At 41.7% G+C, this 20,801-nt stretch overlaps 1 protein-coding gene across 1 annotated transcript in view; it reads right to left on the reverse strand.

Annotated features, from left to right (window-relative positions):
- PRIM2 (DNA primase subunit 2) overlaps positions 1–20,801 on the reverse strand; it is a 106,280-nt gene that overhangs the window by 23,734 nt on the left and 61,745 nt on the right. Inside the window, exons 9-10 of the mRNA XM_087719168.1 lie at positions 19,602–19,787; positions 3,319–3,445 (exon numbers count right to left, since the gene is read on the reverse strand). Coding sequence (XP_087575294.1) covers positions 3,319–3,445; positions 19,602–19,787 — 313 coding nt within the window. The remainder of the gene's footprint in view (positions 1–3,318; positions 3,446–19,601; positions 19,788–20,801) is intronic.

Raw genomic sequence — 20,801 nt, forward strand, 5'->3', positions numbered from 1 at the left:
GGAATGTTTCAGGTTAGGAAAGGCTATTCTGAGAGCTCTAAATACAATAGGTCAAGGCTGCAAAGGGCATGAAAGGTTATATATATAAAACAGCAATTATATCACCAGAAGAAACTGCAGTAATTAACAAACAATTCAAAATATGTGTACTATCACTGAGTGGAAAGAAACACACGATAACATAGAGGACCAGCTAACAGTACTTAAACTTGGTGCCTAACAATCTTTCGTTCCATTCATTTCACTGGGATTGTCCGCACTGACTTAAAAATCAAGTGCCACGGTTTAAATGATACATGATTTATAATCAAATTAGATTATTGCTAGTGAAAGCTGTAGACATCATTGGTTGCACACAACTTACAAATATAGATGGAAGTGCCTTATCATACATTTGTATATATGTACGGTCTGTATGTACATATTTATTATTTTTACAAATAACTGAAGAGGATAAACATACCCAGTGTTGATTATTATCACCGCCTCCTGCCATTTACCTCCCAAAGACCGATAAGATCACACAGATTGGGCCTCCTCCGGGTGCCATCGGTGGGTCAATGTCGGCTGGTGACCCCCCCGGGGGAGGGCCTTCTCTGTTGCTGCCCCGGCCCTCTGGAATGATCTCCCTGTGGAGATCCGGACCCTCACTACTCTTCCGGCCTTCCGTAAAGCTACCAAGACCTGGCTGTTCCGGCAGGCCTGGGGCTGTTGATTACCATCCACCCCCATTTTAAGTAGTATGTATGTTGTGTAATTTTAAACAATTGCATTTCTATTTTAATTTCTATTTTAATTTTTATATATTCCCTTGTTTGTCTGTAAGCCGCCCAGAGTCCCCAGGGAGTAGGCGGCATACAAATGTCAATAAACTTCCAAACCTTCATATTCCTTCTCTTATTTTCCCCACAACCACCACCACGTGAGATGGGTTGGGCTGAGAGAAAGCGACTGGCCCAAGGTCACCCAGCTGGCTTTCATGGCTAAGACGGGACTAGAATTCACAGTCTCCCAGTATTTAGTCTGGTGCTTTAATTGCTAGAGCAAGGTGGCTCATCTTTAATATTTTAATACTGTTGATTCCTGGTAATTGCCTGCAGTTTTCTTGACAAGATTTTTCAGAAATGGTTTACCATTGCTTGCTTCCTACAGCTGACAGAGAATGACTGGTGCAAAATCATCCCGCTGGTTCCATATCAAATGTGGGACTAGAACTCATGGGTTCCTAGTTTCTAACTTGGTACCTTAAGCACAAACCAGTTCTCTGTCTCTTTAGTCCTATAAATATATATCCTAAACAGTATTGGTGGCATTCTAATTCTAAAATCAAGCCTAAATAAATGTCACTGAGGAACATAGAAAAAATGAGGAAGAAAGTAATTATAGTTATTTGTTGTGGCCCAGCAGGAGCCGCTGGAGCTGCCACCAGACTCCGACAGCGAGTTGAGTTGGCTCTGGAGGATGTGGAGGACCCTGGACAGGGGTCCAACTCCGAGCAGGGCGCAGAGAGGCTGGTGGGCTGCCAGGAGGCACCTGAGCCTTGGACCAGTGGGGAGGAGACAAGGGAGAGTGAGCCAGACGCCAGCAGTGAGTTGTTCCTGGATGCCCGCCACCGAAGAGCTAATAGGCGTCAGGAACAGTTGCGCAGTTACAGGAGGTAATAGCACTCAGCTGGTGGTCATTAGGCTCCTCTCCAGACTATAAAAGGACTGCTTGTGCACACACCCCTCTTGCAGAAGTCAACGCAGGAACTAATGTTGGAGAACATTATTGTGAGCTTGGCAGGCTGGATTGCTGCCAGGGCTTATCTGTGCCGGTTTGCTGCCAAGGACCTGTCTGTCTGTTAATTAAATGCCGTAACTTATCTTTGGCTTGGAGTGTGTTGGTGTGGTACAAGGGGGGTCAGAACAGTTATTTACCCATTTTATAAAAGAAAAAATACATTTATCAATATATCTTCTTAATACAATTTTCTAGACACCTAGGTTTATACTCTAAGGCAGAGATGTCAAACTCGTGTCATTATGGCAACATGACGTCACATGACATATCAGGACTTTTTTCCCCCCCTTCGCTAAACCACCCGGGGGCAGGGCCCGCACGTGACGCCCCCAGACTGCGAGTTTGACACCCCTGCTCTAGGGTATGGGATTTAAATGACTGGGAAGAAATAAAAGACAAAGTAACAATTCACTGTAATTGGCAAGTGACTTCCCAGTGTTCAGAGAAAAAGGAGTCTCTTAAAGGAAAAACTAAACAGTTGGAAGGAAAACTGATTGTATGTAATTTGTGGAAATGTTAGTACAGTACTCCCCGTTTCAATTCTAGAGACAATGAATCATTAGATTTACAACATCCCATACTACTGCAATGCGCTCTACATGGGGCAGCCCTTGAAGAGTATTCGGAGACTTCAACTCATCCAGAATGCAGCCGCGTGAGCGATTGTGGGTGCACCTCGGTACACCCACGTTACACCTATCCTCCGCGAGCTGCACTGGTTACCGATCGGTCTCCGGATACACTTCAAAGTGCTAGTCGTAACTTATAAAGCCCTTCATGATATTGGACCTGGGTACTTGAGAGACCGCCTGCTGCCAATTACCTCCCACAGACCCATTAGATCACACAGGGTGGGCCTCCTCCGGGTTCCGTCCACCAGCCAATGCCATCTGGCTACCACCCGGGGGAGGGCCTTCTCTGTGGCAGCTCCGGCCCTTTGGAACGAACTCCCCGCAGAGATTCGGACCCTCACCTCTCTCCAGGCCTTCCGGAAAGCCGTTAAAACCTGGCTGTGCCGGCAGGCCTGGGGTTGATGAGTTCCCCTCCCCTCTCGACATGTATGGCTGTATGATTCTTGGTTATTTTAATCACTTGTATTGTGTTCTATGTTCCCTTTCCCCCCTTGAGTTGTTCGCCACCCTGAGTCCCTCCCAGAAAAGGGCGGCATACAAATAAATCTAAATCTAATCTAGATTCTGTAGAGTGTCTGGTTTGTGGGGGGAGGGAGTGTCAAATGATTTATAGCTCTTTGACAGTTTGCTGGCAAAGAAAAAGTGCCGAGCCACTTGTTGCTTTGAAACATTGTGGGGATGAAAACAAGCAAAATAAGAAACACCGCAAGGCTCAGCAGAGCCCAGACCGAAGGAACCTCTTTTGTCTGACCTGGTTCAATAACGAGACAAATTGTCAGAAGAGGAGCCGCGTGCTCGGCTTGACAGCGAAGGCTGCCTTAAGCCCACAAATCCAACCTCTGCCACTAATACAGCCAACCAATCCATTGGCTTCCAAAGCTGCCTGTCAGGAAGAAGCACTCACCGTGATAATCCCCTTGGCCTGGGAGATTGGACAGGATAATTTTCATGCAGCTATATGGAGTATAATCCGTTCTCTTGCCTTCTTTTCCATAGTTATGGCGGATGCTGTAAGCATATCCTTTATCAAACTGAAGGGTGAAAACAAACAATAAAAATAGCAGAGGTTTTAGAACTGAGAGAGGGTGTAAACTGTATGCAATTTTAGTTACCGCGAAGGATGAAATATTTTAGTACAAATCTTTTTATTTCCATTTCATTCTATACAATCACATGTTTACTGTGCAACCGAGGCATATAACATTGGGTAATAAACACAGCCCTCACTTTTATAGAAAATGCCCCCTACAATACAAACCCAATATACCGCCTTAGCCCACCATACACCCTCTTTCATCCCCCTCTAACTTTCATTCTTCCTTCTCTCATACCCCTCTACACCTACTTCCCCTCCCCCTCTATCTAACCCTAACCCTATCACTCCCTCTCTTAATCCATTCCCTCCCTTCCTTCTCCTCCTCCTCTCTCTCACCCTCTCTACTCTCCTTCTTCTTTCATTCAGCTCCTCCCTTCGGTATACTTCTATTACTTTCCAATATATTCAGTTTGTTCTGTTTTGACACTAACATTAAGAAAACCACAGTATACAAGTGCAATCATGCTTTAAAATTTAACACATATTATATTTCCCCCCTCCCCCCTCCCCCTAGATCCCCGCCTCCCTTCCCTCCCCCCGACTTCCCAGAGCCCATACATGGTATAACTTTTTGACAATCACAGTCTAAAATATCTCTACATTGAACTCAGCTTCTTGCTGTTACCCAAATTTTTAACAATTTAAGTTATTACTAATTTTAAGCATAAGCTATCTGGAATTTCCTAGTCCCGTATTTGCTTTGTATATAAGCGAAGGATGAAATATTGATGCTTCGAGTCATCATAACTGTTAAAAGTTTTACAAGTAGGATAATTCTAAAGTACAATAAATTTGAATCTATGTTATCAAGCACTTGGCAGAGAGTTTCACCCGATAATTTCTGTAGGACTTTGCTTACAAAAAAAAATAGAATTTCAGGGTATTTTTTTCCCCCTCAAGATTGTCTTTAAATGGAGTTACTAAAAAGAATCAAAGGAAACAGAAGGAAACCAGTTTGGTTTAAAACAGCCTTTCAAACTCTAAAAAGAAGCTCTTGTTATGAGTAACAAATGGCATATATTTTTTTCAATTAGCTCATTTTGTAACTGTGGTGATAAGATAAGTTCTTAATACATAATATAAAAAGCTTGTATTTATTTCAAAGTATTTTCTAGTAGACAATTATTGTTATAATTATGTTTATGGCTTCCCATTCCAAAAGATTCTAAGTGGTTTACAATAACAAACTATTACATGACAACAAAACAGGAGATTAAGAAGCAACTAAAGCAATAAAACACACTACCCCCGTGCCTAGGAAGAGAGTCATCTAGTAAGAAACATCTGGAAGTCCCGCAGAGTTGGCATTATATTCATGGATTAATATATTATATATTTATAATATATTTATGTTATATATTTATGTATATATTGTAGACATGGGATTACTGTTCCAAAGAAAAGCATTAATGGCAGAGAAGATAAATATCTAGGCCTTCCTCTCTTATTACAAAATTTAAGAGCCTACGACTTTTTAGATTTAGATTTAGATTTAGAAGTTTATTTATATGCCGCCCTTTTCCCTGAGGGGACTCAGGGCGGCTTACAACTCAAAAAGGGGGGGGGGGACAAACATTTAACATGTAGGACAGTACATCATTAAAAACACAACATTCATACCATTCGGGTGGGTTACAGTCTTTAGCCCCAGGCCTGACGGGATAACCAGATTTTTTTTTTCATTTTCATTTTCATTTTCATTTTGTACAATCACTTATATACTGTGCAAAGAAAAAAGGAAAAAAAAAGAACCCCCCAACATAACACTTCATTCCCCCATACACCCTCTCTTCTCCCCCTCCAACTTTCCTTTCACCCCTCCAACATTCCCCTCTTCTACTTCCCTTCCCCCTCAGACATCTCCCCCTCCCTCCATTTACCCTCCTTACATTCCCTCTCACTCCCTCTTTACTTCTCCCTTCTCTTCCCCTCTTCTCCCCACTTTGGTGTATCCATACAATTCAATTTGTTTTTTACAATAAAAGTAGAAAAAGAAAAAAAGAAAAAGAAAAAAAAAACGGCAGTACACAAGTGAATTCTTATTGTTCTAAGGATTGAAACTGTAATTCCACCCTCCCCCCTCCCCCCTATAATCCCCCCTCCCTAACCCCCTTACGGCTTCGCAGGTCCCATGCCCGGCATAATTCTTTAACAAGCATTTAAGTATAATAAGGCCAACTAACTTTAAAATTTAAAAAAAGTAAGATAAAAGTATAGCCAAAAAGAAAAAGGAAAAATAGTAGAAAATAAGAAATAAAAAAAAAAACACCCACACTCACACACAAAAAGGAGAAAGAAACAAAAAGGGTCATAAGCCCACTACATTACCACAGCTTCCCATTATCTATAAATCTTAATCAATGTGACTCATTCCAAATTTCGATTATTTTACTACTTGCAGGGTTTCAAACTATATTTGAGCCAGGTAAGTTGATCAATTAGAATTCCCCAACTAAAAATCTCCTTGCTTTGTCTATCTATTCAAACCTTTAATTTATCTCCTTTTTTATCCAAGTATCCAAACCTTTCTATAACACCATTAACTCAAATACTTCTTTCATTTTTCATTTCCAACACCTCCCTTTCTATCCTTACCCACCTCCACATATAAATTTTTTACCTTCCACCCTGCCTTTATCCATATCCACATAAGTATTTTATCCATATTCGTTGCTCCTCCCATATTTACTCCACTTTCCTGAAGATTCTCCGACCAAACTTTCTTAACCTTATATTGATATAGCAACTCAAACAAACATCAGCTTACGTTCTAGCCCCATGTAATCTAATTAAACTTTCGCTGCCCTTCCCTCTCCCACGCACCTCCCAACTCCGTTTGTCCCAAACCGCAACTCAAAAAGATCACAATTTCCGCTCTCTTCACCTAAAAGAATAGTTCATGCACAATTAAAGTTAGAGTTCAAACAAAATTTCTGTACAATATATGTCCCCAATCAGCAACGCTTCTTTCAGTCTCCATGTCTCATCATCGATATGCCACTTCTCCATTTTATCCCAGACGGAAATCATAAAGCTTTAAAAACATCGCTAGTCTTTATTCTTTAGTCTTCTGCCCTTCCGGAAGAGAAAAGCAACACGCTCCACCTTGTAGCCACGTGTCTCGCTGTTTGTCTTCTCCTTCTCCCTGTCTCTCCCCAGATCCGGATGAATCAGGAAGTCCCGCCTTCAGGGTCTCGTAGTAAAATTTTCGGGCTTCACAGACAGAGTTAATGCGGTGTTTTTGGTCGCCAAATGTAACTGTAATACCAGCTGGGACTTCCCATCTATATGAAATCTGAGAGTTTCTGAGTTCTTCGGTTAAGAAAGCATACTGTCTCCTTGTTCTTAACATTTGAAATGGTATCTCCTTAAAAACAATCAAGTCGTCCCCGTCAATTCTCAACCTCTTTCCGTAGAGCCTCTGTGTTATCTCATTTCTAGATTCCCTTGTAGTAAAGTATATTATTATGTCCCTCGGAAGCTGTCGCTGTTTTGCTACCCAGGAATTCTGGCGGTAAATTCTTTGAATCTGCCAATCAAAGTTAAGTCCCGGACTTCCCACCAAGCGGCTGAAAGCCTCAAAGAATGTCTGTTTCAGATTCTCCTGTTGGTTTTCACGCAGCCCTCTAACACGTATAGCAAAGGCAGACTTGTTATAATTTAATTTGACAAGTTCTTTTTGTGCAGATTCAATTTCCTGTTCTAACGTTTGAATTTTTGATATCAGATTAAGGTTACTTTCTTCCAAAAGTTCCAATTTGTCCTCCGTTTCAGCAATATAATCTGTCATTACTGTCATTACTCCGATTATATCCTGCTTTGCCTGAGCAATTTTAGCATCAAATTCATCAGATAAATCCGAAATCAGTTGATTAATCTCCTGTCTGAAATCATTAAGCGTTTTAAGAAGGAATTCTTGTGTTAGCAAATCTCCCGTGGAGGGTGTAGGAGGCGAGGGTAGCGACTTCCTGGCAGTTTTTGGAGATATATTATTAAGGAGGCGCTTCTGTTTAAGTTTGGGAGCCATTCCAGAATAAAAATAAAAGACAAGCAATCCAGCGAGCCAAAAATCAAAGTCTGTGCTCCCCTCAGATAATCTTTTAGCAATTAGTACGGAGAAGCCTTCAGGAGGGTAGGGTCAGCTAGCTGCGTCAGATCAAGCACAAAAGCTACGAGATCGCCATCTTGTGACGCAGTTAAAAAAAGAAGAAAGGGAGCCTTTTGGGAGATTGAAGCTGGTATTTTAAATAGTAATAGAGAAAGTTCCTCGGGAATGTTCCCCGCCCGAATTGGCTTTTAAATAGCTTAGTTTTGTCCTGGGGGGGAGGCAATCTGCCTAGGCTGCAAAAAAAAGCAGCGCGGAAAACTGGCCGGAGTAAAGGCTCAGCTAATGTTGAACCTCTTCTCCATTCACAGCAAAAAAAAAGCTATGAATTACAAAGAGATCCTAACGACTGACCTTCTCCCTGCCCCTTTCTGCCAGAAAGGGGAGATATCTATAGATCTTATAAGATATACGAACCAGAGTCCTGGCAGGAGCTTTACTTAGCTCCCGACGGCGGCAGCCCCTCCCCTCGAAGCCCCGGGATAACCAGATTTTGAGGGCTGTGCGGAAGGTCTGGAGGGTGGTGAGGGTACGAATCTCCACGGGGAGATCGTTCCAAAGGGTCGGAGCTGCCACCGAGAAGGCTCTCCTCCGCGTAGTTGCCAGTCGACATTGACCGGCTGATGGAATTCGGAGGAGGCCTAATCGATGGGATCTAATAGGTCGAGTGGAGGTGATTGGCAGTAGGCGGTCTCTCAAGTACTCAGACCCACTATCATGAAGGGCTTTATGGGTGACAAGTAGCACCTTGAAGCGTACCCGGAGATCGACAGGTAGCCAGTGCAGCTCGCGGAGGATAGGTGTTATGTGGGTGAAGCGAGGTGCACCCACAATCGCTCGCGCGGCCGCATTCTGGACTAGCTGAAGTCGCCGAATACTCTTCAAGGACAGCCCCATGTAGAGCACATTGCAGTACTCCAGCAGGTGAGTCACCAGGTGATTTAAACCAGGTGTGTCCAACTGTGGACCACAGGCAGCCCTGGATCGACAGCAATGTGGCCCATAAAACTGTAAACTTTTAACATGTAATTTATATTCAGTAATTATATTATATCTTTTTTTTAATTGAAACTTTTTAGAAAAAAAAAACTTTTACAAATGTTTACCTCCCCCTGCCCTCCCCACCCGAACCCCACCCCCTCAACCTTCCCCCCCCACCCCAACTTCCCAAAACCAATACAGGGTATAAATCTTTAACAAAGATGTTCTAAAATAAACTTTAAAAAAATTAGTATCATCTTTCATTTGAGCTTTAACTCCTCTTTGCTAGGCTAACTCTAAACAGATTATATCATTCCTTGTTTCTTCAGTCATAAACTATCTGGAATTTCTTAGTCTCATATTTATTTTGAGTATAGTCAATCCATCTTCTCCACTCCAGTTTATATCTCTCGTTTGAGTGGTCCTTGAGATATGCTGATATTTTAGCCATCTCTACTAGGTTTGTTACTTTCAATGTCCATTCTTGAATAGTAGGCAAATCTTCCCTCTTCCAGTATTGCGCCACCAACAGTCTTGCTGCCGTTATTAAATGCAAAATCAAGTTAATCTCTATAACTGTACAATCAGTAATTATACCTAACAAGAATAACTGAGGGGTAAACTTTATCCTTTTTTTAAGAACATTTTTGCATAATCCACCATATTTTTATCCAAAATGCTTTTGGCTTTTTACAAGTCCACCATATATGATAATACTATATTATATCTTTTATATGCGGCCCAAGACAATTCCTCTTCACTCAAGGCGGTCCAGGCAAGCCAAAAGGTTGGAAACTCCTGGTTTAAAGCAACACTATGAAGATTTCAGTCTTACAGTCTATTCTGATTTATGTTTTCTCAACAAGTACCCGATGCCAAAGGCACACAAACTTAAATAAATAAATTTAAAACCAAAACTGTACAAAAAGTCCAGACTACTTCAAGCTGAAAGCAGTTAACTTCTACCTCCAATTCAATGGTCTTCAGAGGTTCCATGTCTCTTGTAGCACAATCCTGAGACTGTTTACTCAGAAACATACACACACACACACAAACACACAACTTATTTCCAACAAGTATGCTTTTAACTATACTTTTGAATACAATTCAGCACAGTATATAGTAAGTACTGTGATTTGATTCTTTCTTCGTAGAGTGAGGAACCTTGAGGTGTAGCAATGGCCACACTGGCCACTAAGGAGCCGAGGTGGCGCAGTGGTTAAATGCAGCACTGCAGGCTACTTCAGCTGACTGCAGTTCTGCAGTTCGGCTGTTCAAATCTCACCGGCTCAAGGTTGACTCAGCCTTCCATCCTTCCGAGGTGGGTAAAATGAGGACCCGGATTGTTGTTGGGGGCAATATGCTGACTCTGTAAACCACTTAGAGGGGGCTGAAAGCCCTATGAAGCGGTATATAAGTCTAACTGCTATTGCTATTGCTGAAGATCATCCTCCATCTTATGAGCCAATGTTAAATAATTCAGAGGCTTTCACCAGATTTTAAAGAAGAGTCTTCCCCCCCAAAACAAAACAAGACAAAACAGGTTAATGGAGTTTGTCAGAGGAGTTCCATAAGAGGAAGAGCAGAGAGCAACCAAAGAAGCTGTGAATTCTGAGGGGTTCTATGCTGTGGTGTGAGGGCAAAAAAGGCCACTACTGTTGATTATCCAGCGGAGTAAGGGCAGAGAGCCTGAACAGCGCTTCTGCATTAGCAGAGACTGAAACAGGGATATATAAAGCAAGTGGGTTCTAGAGAGACGCCAATAAGGTCAATCAAATCAGAATAGAGCTGGAAGGGAGTTGGGAGTTCTTCTAGTCCAGTGGTCGTCAACCTGGTCCCTACCGCGGGAGGGACTAGTGGGCGTTCCAGCTTTCATGGTGGGCGGTACAGTTTTTGTCCGCTACTGAAGCACTTTCCTTTTTCAAATTTAATTGACTTCCCTACTTTATAAATCACCATTACTGTGGAACCGGTGGGAGGTTAGAAAATTTTACTACTAACAGAGATACAAAAGTGGGTGGTAGTTATAAAAAGGTTGACTACCCATGTTCTAGTCTAACTCCCCCCTCCCTACTCAAGCAGGAGACCCTATACCATTTTGGATAGGTGACTGTCCAGACTTTTCTTAAAACCTTCAGTGATGAAACACCCACAGCTTCTGACAGCAAGCTGTTCCACTGGTTAATTGTCCTCACTGTTAGGAAGTTAACAGAACTGAATTAGGATAGAACTGCAATGCCCTTTAAGGGTGTCCTGCTTTCCAATCTAGCAACTCAACCACGACATCAAGCTGGCTCTGAGTGCAAGCGCAGGATTAAATGACTAATGCTCCGAACACTGCAATTAATTATACTATCACATTATAAAAAGGATATCCTAAATGAAAAGGCCTATGGCATGTAATAGGATCAACACCTGTACATTCAAATTAATAGGCAAGAATTTATTAAACAACTTCTCCTATTCAAAGTGGCTTGTGGTGATAAGCAACAGCAAAACGTAGTTACTTCTCTGCTCTTATCTTATTCCTGTTGTTCAGCAGCCCTATTTGGGATGATTTGCTAGGGAGAGTAAAGGACAGGGTCATCTGCAGGGCTGCTCCAAGGAATATTTTAACTACTAGGCAGATAGTCATTCGGATCTGCTCAAAGCTGGGCAGAACTTAGTATAAACGGAAGACTCAAGGGAAGGCTTTTGGCACAAAGGACATAAATAAGCATGTTTCTAAGAGATGAGAAGAATCAAAAGAGAAAGGCAGTTAATTGTCTACCATCCCTGTAAGAAAAGGGGGGGGAAGTGAAGAGAGACGAATAAAGGAATGAGAGTAAAGGATCAGAATGAAAGACAAAGTCTCAGTAATTATTTTGCTACCACCTCTTATAAAACTGGGGAAAGAGAATGTTGGTACTGTTTAATACAGTACAATTGGGACTATTGAATGAAGGAGACTTAGTGCTACTAATAAAACTTGAATCAACCAATTTTTATTAAATTACCAAAATCACTAGGTATTAAAAAAAACATGCAATAGCAATAGCAGTAGACTTATATACCGCTTCATAGGCCTTTCAGGCCTCTCTAAGCGGTTTACAGAGAGTCAGCATATTGCCCCCAACAATCTAGGTCCTCATTTTACCCACCTCGGAAGGATGGAAGGCTGAGTCGACCTTGAGCCGGTGAGATTTGAACCGCTGAACTGCTGATCTAGCAGTAGCCTGCAGTGCTGCATTTAACCACTGCGCCACCTTGGCTCCAGCAGCTATTGAGTTAGCAAACTAGAAGTGATTGAAAAGTAGCAAACAATTACTGAGGAGATTCCAGGTGCATAGATATTATATTTTCAAAGTAACTTTATTTTGCTTGCTACAATAAACTAAAAATACTCCGAATGTCAGCTGGTGACTCCCGGGGGAGCGCCTTCTCTGTTGCAGCTCCGGCCCTCTGGAATGAGCTCCCTGTTGAGATCCGGACCCTTACTACCCTCCCGGCCTTCCGCAAAGCCACCAAGTCCTGGCTGCTCCAGCAGGCTGGTGGGGGCTGAGAATCATCTACCTCCACGGAAATTGTGAATGTTGGTTTTGTTTTTAATATGTTGTCTTTGTCTCGTTTTCCCCCTTTCCCTTGTCCTTTGTGAGCCGCCCGGAGTCCTCCGGGAGTGGGCGGCATACAAGACAAATAAATAGAATAGAATAAATAGAATAGAATGGTTGCATTATAAAGATTGTCACTTATCAGAAGAGTGTTTCCTGTAATCCCTCTCCAAATTATAGACTTGAATCCAGATTTCCTTCTAGGAACAACTTTTTCTATTACTAGAGTTAGGAGATCTAATGATGTTCAAGTAGCGAAATGATAAGCTATTATCGGTATCTCGGCAAACAAAATTGTAAAATTATTGCCATCCCATTTTAACTTTCTGAGAAGTTGGACATTTTTGTGGCAGCTCATAATTTAAGACTCCTGTAGAAGTAGTAAAAGAAAAGCTAGGGTGTAAATTGCATTTTTTTATTTTTTTAAGATTGAAAATCGTGCCATGATTTAAATGTTAGGTAGAATTGGATTTTTGTTTCTATTAAGGGCTAATCAATTCAACATCTAAAATATAACTCCCATCACACTTCCTAACAATTATTCAGAAGAGATGTGCCTCTGACTTTCACAAGCTGGAAGAATTCTACATGCACATGTAAATTGATTCTGATAGAAAGTCTTTCTTTTTTAAATAAGAGTTTCCATATGGTGCATTAGAAGACGTATTTTGATACAGCATTTATTAGCAACAGACATTACTTAGTTTCATTATTCAAGTTAAGGAAAACTGATGGGTTTTAAATTTTTCATACCAGACTCTTTCTTTAACATAATTAGAATAAAATTACACCATTATAAGCTTGAAAAACATACATTAATAAAATTTCAAAGAAAATATGACTTTAGTCAGTGGATAGCAATGAAATTTGGCACTGTAATTTAGAATGCGCGAATATTTCACTTCAGGAAATGATGAATAACTTTCAACACATACAGTATACAAAAAATGGGAAAATTGTTTTCTTGTCATTAGATACCATTTCTTTGCTACTGAGTTTAGGTGGAAACTTGACTTATTCTAATTCAGGAAGGGTGTTAAAACTTGTCAAATGTTTAAATATTTCTCATAGTACCGTATTTTTCGGAGTATAAGACGCACTCCCCCCCCCAAAAGAGGCTGAATATCTGGGTGTGTCTAATACTCTGAATGCAGCCCCACCCACCTGCCGCCCCCCACCCTTCGGCTTCCGCGCATCTTCTTCCTGACTGCAGAGATTGCCACAGAAAACAGCTTGCATTTTTGGGCTCCGCACCTCACATTTTCAGCCTCCAAATGCTCCGTTTGAGACCCCTTCAAAGCTGAGGGGATCAAAAGAGCACATTGCTGCCAATCGCCAACTCCGTGCATCACATTTTCAGCCTCTGTGCATCGTGTTTTAGCCTCTACATGCCCCATTTTTGGCCTCTGCGCATCGCGTTTTCCGGCGGCGATAGGCAGCGATGTGCTTTGGCGATCCCTGCAGCCTTGAATGGGTCTCAAACAGAGCGATGGGAGGCTGAAAATGTGAGGTGGCCAAAATGGCAACCTGGAACAGCTGCTGCCTTGTCTTACCGCTTCCGCGCTTCGCCTGCTTTACTAACTGGAGCTCCCTCCATCAGCTGTGCTTTAGAAGCTGCCTATCAGCCCTACCATGCATGCTTAACCAACTGACCAGGCTAAGGATGAATACCTGGTAGGCAGCAGCAGAAATTTTTTCTCCCTATTTTTCTTCCCAAAAACTAAGGTGCATCTTATACTCCGGAACATCTACTCTGAAAACTATGGTAAATAGTTAAACAATAGTCTGCTTTTAAGGAACATTTTTAAAAAAGATGGCACAGAGTTAAATAGAGCCAGCAGAAAGAGACTATATAGATGGCGTCACTAAACAGGATTTAGATCAAATGACAATGGCCTATACTTCATAAGGCACTCCTGGGGAGAGATGGACTGCATCGTATGATGGCAGACGGTACCCAGTCTCATCGGAAGAGCCCAGTGGTAGGTTGCTCATCCCGTTCCAACCTGTACGGTTGGAACGGGGCCGGTGGTGTCCTCGTGCACGCGTGCAGTTCACGCATGCGTCTTAGTGCCTGTGCAATGCTCCAGCTGCTCACGGAGAATCGCGCAGGCGCTGTATGTGCGTGGAAGTGCAGAAGCCTTCAAAGACGGGTAAGGAGCGCGGGCGGGCGGGTGGGCCCTTCGGCGTTCCCGAAGTTACTTACTTCCGGGTTCACCGGCCAACCGGTCCACAGGAACCGCCACGAACCGGTTGAAACCCACCCCTGAAAGAGCCTCACAAGAGAACAAAAGGGCCAAGGTAGCAAAAACTCAGGGGGTGACCATGCAACCAAGGATTAAGATCAGGTAATTCAAACATAGAGAACCTGGAAGCCAAGAGTTTCTCAGGAAATTACAACAGAAAAGTCTGTAGGTACCGCCACTCAAAGCCTCAAATATTTATATATAATGCACTGAGTATTGAAATAAGCAGGGAAAATTAAAGATTCTAAGTCAGGAATACCAATACAATTCGATAGTCATCCCTGAAATGGTAGGATAATATCTGGGAACTACAAGTTGCTTAAAGAACAGTCCCACTATAATGGTATGTGAGAATGACTTTGGGAGTCCAGAAGAGTCCGACATGCAAGTTTTTGTTATTGTAACCTTACAATAATGGTAGGGTTATTACTCGGGGTTTATGTTTCTTGTCTAGACTATCTTGAAGGGCTGACATCAGCCTTCCAAATCTGGAAGCACCTCTCCCCTCCTCTATTTTTCTTTTCCAGAAAATTAGGGAAGTTCCTTTCCAAGATGCTTCCCATATCCCTTTTCCCTCTGTGGGCTGAGATACCATTTGCATGACTGTTATCTAGGCTAGAGTTCTTCCTGCTGTCTCCCAAGGTCATCCCCACATTACAGCAGGTTGTCAAACTGGATTTCTTCGAGGGCTAGATTGGCATTGTTCTCTGAGGGTGGTCGGAGGAGGGGGGGAAGGGGGAGATGGGCCGGACACCTCCTGTAGTATTTTGCTGGCCAAAACAAGCCACGGGGCGGGGGGGCACGAGTGGCCCATTTTTTGCCTGGACAGCCTCCTGCAACACTTTGCCAGCCAAAATGGGGTGTATGGACAGAAGCGCGCAGCCCCCCCCCCATCCCTTGCCCCATTTTGTCCGGAAAAGTGTTGCAGGAGTCTGTCCAGGCAAAGAACAAGCTACGCGGGGGCAGCACACACACACACCATGCCCCATTTTGGCTGCCAGAGGCACCGTGGGACAATCCTTTGCTATTTCCAGGCCAGCCCCACAGGCCAGATTTAAGTACCCCAAAGGCTGGATTCCCGCAGTCCTTGAGTTTGACACCCCTGCATTACAGCAACAGAAGACTGAAAATAGCAGTAGACTTATATACCGCTTCATAGGGCTTTCAGCCCTCTCTAAGCGGTTTACAGAGAGTCAGCATATTGCCCCCAACAATCTGGGTCCTCATTTTACCCACCTCGGAAGGATGGAAGGCTGAGTCAACCCTGAGCCGGTGAGATTTGAACCGCTGAACTGCTGATCTAGCAGTAGCCTGCAGTGCTGCATTTAACCACTGCGCCACCTTGGCTCTCAAAATGTTGCATGATATAAAAAGAAAAAATACACAGTTGCATAGAAATCTAGGACCAGAGTAGGGAAATCCCCTTGAAAGTGTTTGGATAAGAATAAAAGGAAAGAAACAAAAATCATATCATCACGGGAGTTTATTATAGACTGCCTGGGCAGGCAGAAGACCGAGATTTTCTGCGTCTGACAGCCAGTCTTTCAAAGAGACACACAATCCCAATAATGGGGGGATTTCAATTATTCTGATATCTAAAGGGATGTCCAGTGCTGCCAAGTTAACTTGGTTAACTCCAACGAATTCTTGTCCACTCTTGCTGTCAATTTCAGTTGTCAGAAGTTGGAAGAAAGAACGAGCCTGCTATCTGTGCCTAATCCTCGCCAACAGGGAGCATTTCAAAGAAACAAAACGGACTAGTATGGTAGAGGAAGGTGGTTGTGTTATCCTTGAATTTATAATACCGATGGAGGAGAAACTGGGAAAAGTCAGATTTGCATATTGCATTTCAAAAGAGCAAATGCTGATAAGGGAAGATAGGCCAGATTCAATGGCTTGAAGTTCTTAAAGGAGAAACATGTCTAGGAAGACCGGAAAATCCTACATAGTAAGAGCATAATTATAAACAACCTTTATGAGAAGGAAACAGGACTCCAATGCAACCATACACTTGGAGCTCTTAACGATGTGAGACAGAGAAAAAGAAAGATCTAAATAGAAAACAGAACCCTAACACAAAGCCGTTTCAGGAAATTATAGGAATATTCAGTGATAGGATTCAAATAATTTAACAACCGGTTCTCTGCCCTAATGATTTCTTCCAACAACCAGATCACCAAACTGCTCAGAAAGTAAACCACCAATGCTCCCGAAGTGGTGCGAACTGGCTGAATCCCACCACTGGGAATATCAAAAAGGGTTAAAACTCAGAAGGCGATGAAGTTTCTGATTGATACCAAAAATAACAACAAAAATATTCTATGAATATCTTGCAAACGAAGGTCAAAGAGAACACAGATTCACTGCAAAGACAAAATGGTAAATTGTTAATGGGAACAGAGTTAATGTTATCCTCAAAGTGGCATGAAAAAAGTAAATTAAGAAAAACTGCATGAAGGGGTATATGGGCCTAGTTAAACTAAACTGTTGTTAAGGGTAGAAATGTATAGAGGGGTGTTCTGACCCCCTCCTCCGTCCAGTAACGAAAGCTGAGACAAGCTTAACTGGAATGTACTTTAATAGCAAGAAAATCAACATATATATATGTTGTGTTATATTTGTGCTGATAAATAAATAAAGGGAGACCAATATAGATCTATTTCAAGCTATTTAGCTCTCATCAGCTAGCCATACCATTACTGGGATTCGAACCTGTGGTGTATTGCATCTTAGGCAGACGTCTTAGCCATTAAGCCACAGGCCCTCCTCCTTATCATATTTAGTAATATATATATATTAAAAGGAAGAAACAGCCGAGATCTCACATTGCCCCTGGAAGCACCGAGCCTGAAGTAGCCTGAAGATGACGAATGAGACTTCGTCGAAACGTCGCCAAGACATCTCCAATTTGGGAGAAAACCCGAATAACTAGAGACCTACATACTAACACCCGCGAAAACCTCAGAAAACATATATCACTAAATATATATATATATATAATCCTATATTTGTATTATACCAATAGAAAGGTTGGGTATCACTTCAAGAATATTTAATTTGATCTGGAGCTGAAAGCTTGCAAATGCTTCATGCCAACCAAGGAAGTAAAAGAATACTTGAATTGAGAATGTTCTCTCTTGGTTTGCCATGTATGAAATTCCTAGCAGATGTGGCACCCTAAGGAAGACATTTCCACTAGATTTTAAATGACAATCAGAAACATCAGGGAGCAAGAACTCTGCTAGACAGCCATGAGTTAAGTTACAAAAGAGGTCTGTATGTCATTACAACTGAACTTATTTGGGTAGTAAACCAGCAGCCAGGGCACTGCTTTTGAAAAAGGGTATAGCTGTTCACTGTAAGATGTTCCTTTCAGCATTTTATATTAGTTAGAATATCTAAATCTGGAGATTATTTTAGTTTATTCATCAAAAATTACCCCAAAGACTTGATTTTTTAAAAAATTTCAAATCTTTTAACTACTGAACAACTTGAAATTGTAGATTACTAGAGAAGCCTGAAATTGCTAATTCAAAACACATTGTATTCTCCAGAACTGGCAAACAATTCTTATCTCCTGTAAAGTTAGAGAACCAAAGATGCGTGGTGATAACAATAAAATCCAACCATATTGGTCTGCCAGCAGAGTGGACAACTTTAGCGGCACAGATTCTCCATCTAAGATTTCTTAAAGACTGTTTTGAATCACTATCACATATTATAAAATGTTCCCTCTTTGTTGTAGCATTTCCAATTTTTAGGAAGAATAATTATTTCTAATTGTATTACCAGAATGTTTGAGTCCAGATGGATACGGTTGTTTTATAATGAATAATCTCAGTTTTATGAGATGTATTTTTATTTTTTTAACCCAAATTACAGACTTGGGGAATTTGAATGTAAGAATCAATTCATTTGTGTGGCCTATAAACTCTGTAAATAAGAGGAAGGAAGGAAGGAAGGAAGGAAGGAAGGAAGGAAGGAAGGAAGGAAGGAAGGAAGGAAGGAAGGAAGGAAGGAAGGAAGGAAGGAAGGAAGGAAGGAGAGAGACTTGCTATCTACAAGGCCACATTCTCTGGATTATCTTTCTATTGAGGTCAGGAACAGAAAATTGTTGAAGATTCTTTTGCTGGGGGATTATCACCTTCATCAGGGGTGTCAAACTCGTGGGCCATGAGCCGGATGTGTCACACGCTGGCCTTTCCATGCCCAGTTTAGCAAAGGGAAAAAAAGTCATGATATGTCACGTAACGATGCCATGATAATACAAGTTTGACACCTCTGACCTACACAGATCCCAGCAAAAGAACCTTCTTGTCAATGACTGAAGCAGATGATATCCTCCTTGATATCCAGCCATCCTCCACCTTATTTGGCTTTTGAAGGGACCTGAAAAGACCTGCCACAAAGATCAACCTATTTTCCAAAGCCCCTGGGGGCAGGGCAAGAAACAATGGATGGAAACTAATCAAGGAGAGAACCAACTTAGAACTAAGGAGAATTTTCTTGACAGTGAGAAAAATTAACCAATGGAACAGCTTGCCTCCAAAAGTTGTGGATGCCCCATCACTGGAGATTTTTAAGAAGAGATTGGATAGTCATTTTCCAGAACGCTATGGGACCTCCTGCTTGTGCATAGAGTTGGATTAAAGTCCCTTCTAACGCTGTTATTCTGTATTCTAAAGACTCGGCTGTTTAAGAAGCCATTTGAGGATATGGACATCTGGTCCAACACTGCAATGGCCCTGTTATGGTTTGTGGGAAGTCCATGTTTTATATTTTATTAAATTTTCATTTTAATGCTTACTTGTTCTATAAGCCGCTTAAGTCTCTCTGGATATCAAGCAGTAGAGAAGCATTAGTAAATAAATAAAATAAATATTGACATCGCTACATCATTGCTTTTCAACACGATAAATAATTCCTGTTTCCTTTTTTGTAATCTTCGTAAGCATAAAGTAAACTAACCATACAAACTTATAATGAGAAAAGAATCCTGATGAGACCCAGCTGTGCAGAGGGGATGGGAAAGCAACTCTGCTTTCGTCTTGTAGTATTTATGTAAACCAAACAGATGTTTTAGTGTGCACGGACATTGCTTGTGGACTCTGGAAGTGTTCCGAAGAGAACCGTTAAGAGCTGAGCCTTGTTCTCGCCAACCCATTTTACCTTGTCTGCGTCTACTTTTCCTCTGATGAATTCAGACTTCCAGAACTGCAGCGCTTGCTCTAGTGTTAAGCCAATGCCTTTGAGAAATAAGCCATATTGCATACGGCCTCCGTGGCGGAGATGATGGTTATCACGCAGAGCTCTGTGGAGCTGCCGCATGCAGAGAGGAAATGATTTAACCGAAAGCTGTAACAGGAAAACTTGGATTAATGATCTGCAGGCTACATTAACTTACAGGCTGTATTTCGATCACCAACCAGAAAGGTGAAGAGTTTGAGAAGAGAATATTTGCATACAGTAGACTTCCCGGGACAAAGGAAAAACTCTATTCCACAATTTCAATATAGTGTCAACATTTAGTTCTAATTTGGGGGGGGGGGGCAAATGCAAGAATAAATGGAAAACAGATGTTAAAAGGTATTAAAATTGTATTAATTACAGTAAAAAGCATAAATCAATATAAGTAATTAATCTAGAGTCTCATTCTATTTTGATAGCATCTTTACTAGCCCTCCCTCTAATATGTTCTAAATTAATAGCACAGATGTTAGTTATCTGGGGAAATTTTTCTGTTCATTTAAAGCTGTTTACCATGTTTACTTAAAAGGAAGACAAGGCTAAATTTGATTGCCTACCATCAATGCTAGGAAACACTCATAGGGGGAAAAAGATCAAGACAGATAAACATTTCTGTGTATTTCTATGTCTGGCTTTCCTACTTTGTCAACTTGTATATCACTAACGTTAGCCAAACCAACTCCTGGCCTCCATATATGTGCATGCAACATACCTATATTTGTACGTATATCCATTCCAAAAGAGGGCAGGGCCAACACAAAAATATGGATTTTTCTTAGCTGAAGTAGCAACCGCTAATTAAAATTGTAAAATAAGACCCCATCACCTGCAAATGCTAACCATTTTGTCCCATAGAAATGCATACTACAATATATACACGTCAGAGGTGGGTTCCTACCAGTTCGCACCTATTCGGTAGAACCGGTTCGTCAAATCTACCAAACAGGTTAGAAGAGGTCCCACCAGTGGACCCGGAAAGCAGGCCACACCTACAGAAGAGGTTCAAAAATTTTTTGAAACCCACCACTGGTCCTTGGATATGATTATTCTACACTACCATGCTCCTATTTATAAAACTCAGTGCCTCTGTGAAAGGTAAGGATGACTACTGCGTTTGTGGTG

This window comes from Thamnophis sirtalis, unplaced genomic scaffold (assembly GCF_051295495.1).
Source record: "Thamnophis sirtalis isolate CommonGarterSnake01/CBP01778 unplaced genomic scaffold, rThaSir2_p1.2 scaffold_6, whole genome shotgun sequence".
Classification (NCBI taxonomy): domain Eukaryota; kingdom Metazoa; phylum Chordata; class Lepidosauria; order Squamata; family Natricidae; genus Thamnophis; species Thamnophis sirtalis.